The sequence below is a fragment of the Myotis brandtii genome, unplaced genomic scaffold, assembly GCF_000412655.1.
Source record: "Myotis brandtii unplaced genomic scaffold, ASM41265v1 scaffold112, whole genome shotgun sequence".
Classification (NCBI taxonomy): domain Eukaryota; kingdom Metazoa; phylum Chordata; class Mammalia; order Chiroptera; family Vespertilionidae; genus Myotis; species Myotis brandtii.
Genome location: NW_005353838.1, coordinates 7,357,599 through 7,363,868, shown reverse-complemented (window position 1 = coordinate 7,363,868; position 6,270 = coordinate 7,357,599). Strand labels below are relative to the sequence as shown.

At 47.3% G+C, this 6,270-nt stretch overlaps 1 protein-coding gene across 1 annotated transcript in view; it reads left to right on the top strand.

Annotated features, from left to right (window-relative positions):
* Positions 1-205: 205 nt before the first annotated feature.
* The window catches only part of CHRNA1 (cholinergic receptor, nicotinic, alpha 1 (muscle)), a 19,154-nt gene continuing 13,089 nt past the window's right edge, over positions 206-6,270 (top strand). The window contains exon 1 of the mRNA XM_005857602.2: positions 206-681. Within this exon, the coding sequence (XP_005857664.1) occupies positions 639-681 (43 nt within the window). The 5' untranslated portion in view covers positions 206-638. The remainder of the gene's footprint in view (positions 682-6,270) is intronic.

Sequence of the window (6,270 nt, the reverse complement as noted above, 5' to 3'; positions counted from 1 at the left end):
CCAATTTTATGGAAGAAGCCTTCTTTGTTAAAACCCAAATCCAATCAAACCTTGGCTCTCTAGCTGCAGATTTAGTATCAACCACGCTCTCCTCAAATTGGTTTTGTCACAGAGCCCCAGGCAGTCTCGGCCCCGCGAGAACCGAAGCAAATGGGCTTCCTGTGTGCAGACCCGGACGTCTGTGACTTAGGAGGATCGGGTCTGACTCACAGCTGGTATCTGCTCAGACCAGTGACCCTAACAGACCAATCTGCAGAGCTGAGGCTCTGGTGTCCACAAAAGGGAGAGGGCTGCTCACCATTCAGAATAAGTCTTTCCCTACTGCAATCTGTTGTGTTTTTTTTTTAAATTAAGATCTGACTCATGGTGCATTTCAAACACAATGCCGTTCACACTCGCCTTGCCAAGGGTACAGCAACTGTGTAAAGTGAGGCTCTGCCATAGCATAGTGTAAGGCCCTCGGCCACGCCCTGGGCTCCAGGCTCTGCCAGCCCAGCTGTCCCGGCCCGAACAGGTGGTGTAAAACAATAGCTCCGCAGCCGAGGGCCGGCCAGACCCTCCAGCCGCCAAGTGTCCAGCCAGACTCCTGCAAGCAGCACGGTCGCCAGCCGCCACCAGCCCGGCCAGTGCCCACACTCATGGAGCCCCGGCCGCTCCTCCTGCTCCTCGGCCTCTGCTCAGGTAAGTGCGGGTGTCGGGGGGCTCTTCTCTGAGGCTGACGCACTAGACGCCCCCAAACCAGAGCCTTGCTTCTTCGGTGGGAACACAGCATGGCAGGCTTCAGCAGCCCCAGACCGCTGTCGGTTTCTCACCAATGTCCACTTGATTGGGTTTGGGGATAAAGATTTTTAGTTTGTGTTAATCCATTAAACTGGGTGCAGCTGGGTCAAAGGCTACAAAGTGGACAGCGTCCCTCCCTCCGTCGGTGCCTGGCCCCCACTCGCCCCTGTGACCAGATTCACCACCACCTCTACCTTCCCAGAGCTGCTCTCATCCTTGAACAACCACAGGGACTCAGAGTGACGGCTTACCACCGCAGACAATAAGGTTAACAAGCCCTTTGATTGCTCCGGGAGAATTCTGAACTTGAAGAGGCTTGATTGACAGCTCCAGGTGCCGGAGAGAGAAACCCATTCATCATTGTAATCAAATGCTCTCCATGAGCTGAAATAGTTTGTAACTTTTTAAACTTCTGAAGTTAGAAAGTTCATACGAATGCTTTCTTGCCTACTTTATTTCGGAAGTACATTACTCTATGTAGGGGTGGGTTTGAAATGAAACCGTGAAACCTTGCACAGCCCTTGACCTTCATTCCACTCTGGAATGTGTCACAACACAGCAGCTGAAACGCTATCCTGAAGCCCAAACTTCCGGTAGAGGAAGCTAGTGGTTTGCTGATTGCTTCACGGAAAAGCTTCCCGGTGACATCATCCCGACCGAGAGGCCAGGCAGCTGACACATTGTGATTTCTCTTCTCTAATGTTGCTCTGACAACACAGGCCTCTGGGCAAGAGAGGTGAAGAGTGTTATTGTGAACGTTTTTCAATGGCAGAGTTGAGGGAAATAGCCTAAACTCTAATAAATTCAGATACATTATATCCCGAGGGATTTGGACTTGATCCAACCAAAGCTGCCTGGTGGTGGCGGTGGTGTGTGTCTGCATGTTTCTGTGTGTGTGTGTGTGTGTGTGTGTGTGTGTGTGTTTCTGTGTGTGTTTCTGTGTGTGTGTGTGTGCAAACACTACATTCAGTGAAAATTCTTACGTTACATGCTTATGTATAAAAATCCTTAGAAGATCTCTTAGGATACGAAAAACATTCAAAGATGCATGTTTAGCTACTTTAAAAGGCATGTGATATGTATTTAGATCAATCCTAGAATTTGCTGGTGTCAATTCACATGAGTGAATGCAGAGCTGGATGAGGCATTCCAACATCTTTGATTTTTTATTAGGGAAACTGAGGCTGAAAGACATGAACTGACCTGCCCGAAGTCACTTAATTTATAAATCTTGGAATATGATCACTTATAGACTGCGTTGGTTATGTACACAGTCAGAAAACAGCCTGAAATATCAAAGGTGGCCAAATATCTAGGCACTAGGCTGAGATAAGCATTACTTACCCACGGTGACTAGTAACCGTACAGAATTCCCTTGTCTAACCCAGTGGGCATAAAGACACAAACTGGACCAGTATGATACAAAACACACAGTGGAATCATGTTGGGCTTCCCTATTTAGAATCAGTTCTCTGTGGGCAAAATTCTCATCATATAAGGGATACATTTTCCTGTGTTAGCTTAATACATAATGATCTCTGTTCTCTATTTATATAGCTTTTTAAAAATGACTTCCTTTTAAAAATATGTTTTTATTTATTTCAGAGAGAGGAAGAGAAAGGGAGAGGGAGAGATGGATAGAAACCTCAATGATGAGAGAAAATCATTGATCTGCTGCCTCCTGCATGCCCCACACTGGGGATCCAGCTTTCAACCTGGGCATGTGCCCTGACCAGGAATCAAACCTTGACCTCCTGGCTTATGGGTTGATGCTCGACCACTGACCCACACTGGCCCAGCTATATAGCATTTTTTTATTACAACTTTTCCTCTCTTCCATCTCAAGAATCCCAACTACGTTATTGCCCCCTCTCTTACAGCATGTTACTTTCCAATTTGTCCAGTTATTTATGTAAGTGACAAATGGCAATCACCATGAGGGTAGGAAGACAGGATTTATGTCTGATTCACTTTTGATTATCTCAAAGCTCCTAACACAATGCTTTGCACACAGTAAATGTACAACAAATATTTGATGAACGAATTAAGACAGCTGTGGGCAAACTACGGCCCGCGGGCCAGATCCGGCCCGTTTGAAATGAATAAAACTAAAAAAAAAAAAAAAAGACCGTACCCTTTTATGTAATGATGTTTACTTTGAATTTATATTAGTTCACACAAACACTCCATCCATGCTTTTGTTCCGGCCCTCTGGTCCAGTTTAAGAACCCATTGTGGCCCTTGAGTCAAAAAGTTTGCCCACCCCTGAATTAAGATGACTGCTGTCTGAATTAGGATGATTTTGCTGAAACGGGACATTATTTGTTTGTCTGTATGGTTACTGATTTAAACCCTACCTTTTAAGGAAAGTAATTACTGTGACTCATTGGCTTCAGGAGGAGTTGGTCCCATTCTCCAGACCATGTTGGAGTCAGGAACAGAATCATAGATTCTGACCTCAAGTTTTTTAACACTCTACCCTGTTTTGAGGAGGAAAGAAGGACGAATGCTAATGAGCCTAATCTAAGAAATGGAGACTCAGAAATTTCTGAGAAATTCACTCAGGAAGGAGCAAGGGCCTTGTGATTGGCCGGTGGGAGAGGAGGAAATGGGTGTAACCGGGGTGCTGAGCCGTCCTGTCTCCAGTCCTGCCCTCTCCCTGGTGGGCCAGGGTTGGCCTGCATAGTTTTCCTGCTACATAATGCCAGCCGTCTGCTCTGTCTGTTGCTTTTAGTATGTTCTTCCTGTCGAACTGGAATAAACCATCACTTGAAAATAAGCAGCCCAAGGCAGTGCCAAAGCAATAGCGTCACATTCGGTGGCCAAGGCACTCAGTGGCCATGCCAGTCCCCTCCCCCTGTGCGCTGAGTGGGGCCCGGGATAGACAGGCAAGAGTTAGTATGTATAAAGTGTGTAGGAGGATCACTGTGTCCCAGGGGCTTAATGGGGTGACTGCAAACATTGAGTCTCTGGACAACATGCTCTTGGAGCAGTGGTTCTCAACCTTCTGGCCCTTTAAATACAGTTCCTCATGTTGTGACCCAACCATAAAATTATTTTCGTTGCTATTTCATAACTGTAATGTTGCTACTGTTATGAATCGTAATGTAAATATCTGATATGCAGGATGGTCTTCGGCGACCCCTGTGAAAGGGTCGTTCGACCGCCAAAGGGGTCGCGACCCACAGGTTGAGAGCCGCTGCTCTTGGAGCGTCCTCGAATGCAGGAGGTTTGGGAAGATGCTATGTGAAAGCTCTGCATAGACACTTTGGAGTTTGCAAAACTGGGAACTAGGCAGGCTGGGTCCGGGGTTCCCCATGGACACTCCAGGGAGGTCATAATGAAGAGTTTAAGCTGCACTGAATGGAAATGACACATGTACCTTTAGGGATGCGGGAAAGAGCGCGGTCCTAGGGTCAGGCTGCCCCATTCACAGCCCCGCCTCTGACCAGCTGGGAACCACGAACACTGATCAGCTGTCTGCACCTCGGTTTTCCCATTTGTAAAACAGGGTAAAGACGTGCTCGTAGGGCTGCCATAAGGACTCAATAAGTCAACACAAGACAGGGCCTTTAATAAAGCTCATGGACTAATTGAAGTGCACTCTTAGGGCATAAAAATGTGTCAGCAACATTGGTTATTTCCAGCTGCATCAAAGTACTGGCTGAGAAAGAGTGGCTGAGAGCATGGGCTCTGGGTTTGAACACTCGCTCCACCCCTTATGAAATCTAGGCAAGCATTCACCTCTCTGTGCCTCAGTTTCCCCATCTGTAAAGTGAGGACAAAAACAGCACCTACCACACCCCATTCTGAGGATACAAAGAGTTAGGATGTATAAAGTGTGTCGGAGAGTGGCACGTAAGTTGGCTAGGTCAGTTATTTTTATTAATAAAAATAGAAAAAAGTAATTACTTTTTATTTTATTTTGTTGACAAACTCTTCAAACTTAATATCCAGGGAGAAAAATAATAACCTGTCTTAGAGGTAGTAGGCTAACACTACTGGGGGAAAGAGAGCATCTCTTTCATTCAATTTTTAATTGTCTTGGCCCAGGGAGAAGGTACGGGGGTTTCAGCAATAACCAGCGGAAAGGGGAGCTCTGGTTACATGAATCAAGGCAAAAGGATCGTGTGTCTGCTTCCTCTCCCAGCCCTGCACAGGCAGTCCCCCATCCACCCTAGGTTTGAGTTACAAAGACCCTTCACAAGGCATTTGCTGGAATCTGGAACACTTTTTCTCATTGGAATAATGTTGAGCAGTTTCCAAGACAGCCACAGCTCACCCATGATGTTAAGAGTTAGTGCAGGAGCACCAGGCAGCGTGACAGGCGCTAATCCCCGCTCTGCCCCAGCCGCGTGACCTTGCACAGGTCGGCCAACCTCTGAGTCTCAGCCAGCCTGCCTGCCTGCCTCCCCGGAAGCTGGTGAGGACCACATAGCATTGGCCATAAAAGGGCTCTGAGCCCCAGGAGTATTGATGATACTGCTCTTCATCCTGAAAGAAAACGCAGTAAAGATTCTTTGGAGTCACTCATGCTCCAAATCGGAGCCCCAAACCCAGGTTGGTAAAGAACAGTTTTCACTCTGTCTTAACAACTCAATTGGGAGATGCACCTACCAGCAGTATTTTTTTAAATTATGGTAAAATACACATGATATAAAATTTACCATAGTAAAATAGACATTACAAACTACTACTTTAAAGTGGTGAACTATTTAGTGGCATTAAGTACATTTAAAATGTTACACAATTATTACCACTGTCTAGTTTCAGAACTTTTTCACCCCAAAAGGAAACTCCGCACCCATGAGCAGTCTCTTCCCAGGCCCCTGTCCCTCCAGGCCCTGGTAACCACTAATTTCTATTCTGGACATCTACAATAATAAAAGAGAAACATGCAAATTGGTGTCACTCCGCTACCCTTCCCATTGGCTAATCAGGGCAATATGCAAATTAACTGCCCGCCAAGATGGCGGCCGGCAGCCAGGCAGCTTGAAGCGAACATGAGGCTTGCTTGCCTCAGTGACGGAGGAAGCCAACGTTCCCTGCCTGCCGCTGCCGGCCTCTGAGCTTGCAGTTTGAAACATTGTTACAAATATAGAAGCTAAACAAAACCCCAGAAACCTGCTTTCAGCCAGCCAGGATCTCAGAGCTGGAGTTGAAACAGTGTTTCGATTATAGAACCCAAACAAACCAGATACCTGCTTTCAGCAGCCGAGGCCTCAGAGCTGGAGCCAAGCCTCAGAGCTAAAGCTGGCCCAGAATAAAAAAAAAAAAGAAAAAAAGGAGCAGTTGGGAGCTTCAGTCCCCCGCCAGCCTGAAAACGGCCCTCAGCCCCTCACCCAGACTGGCCCGGCTCCCCAGTGGGGACCCCCACCCTGAAGGGGGTGTGACCAGCTGCAAACAGCCATCATCCTCTCATCCAGGCTGGCCAGGCACCCCAGTGGGGACCCCCACCCTGATCCAGGACACCCTTCAGGGCAAACCAGC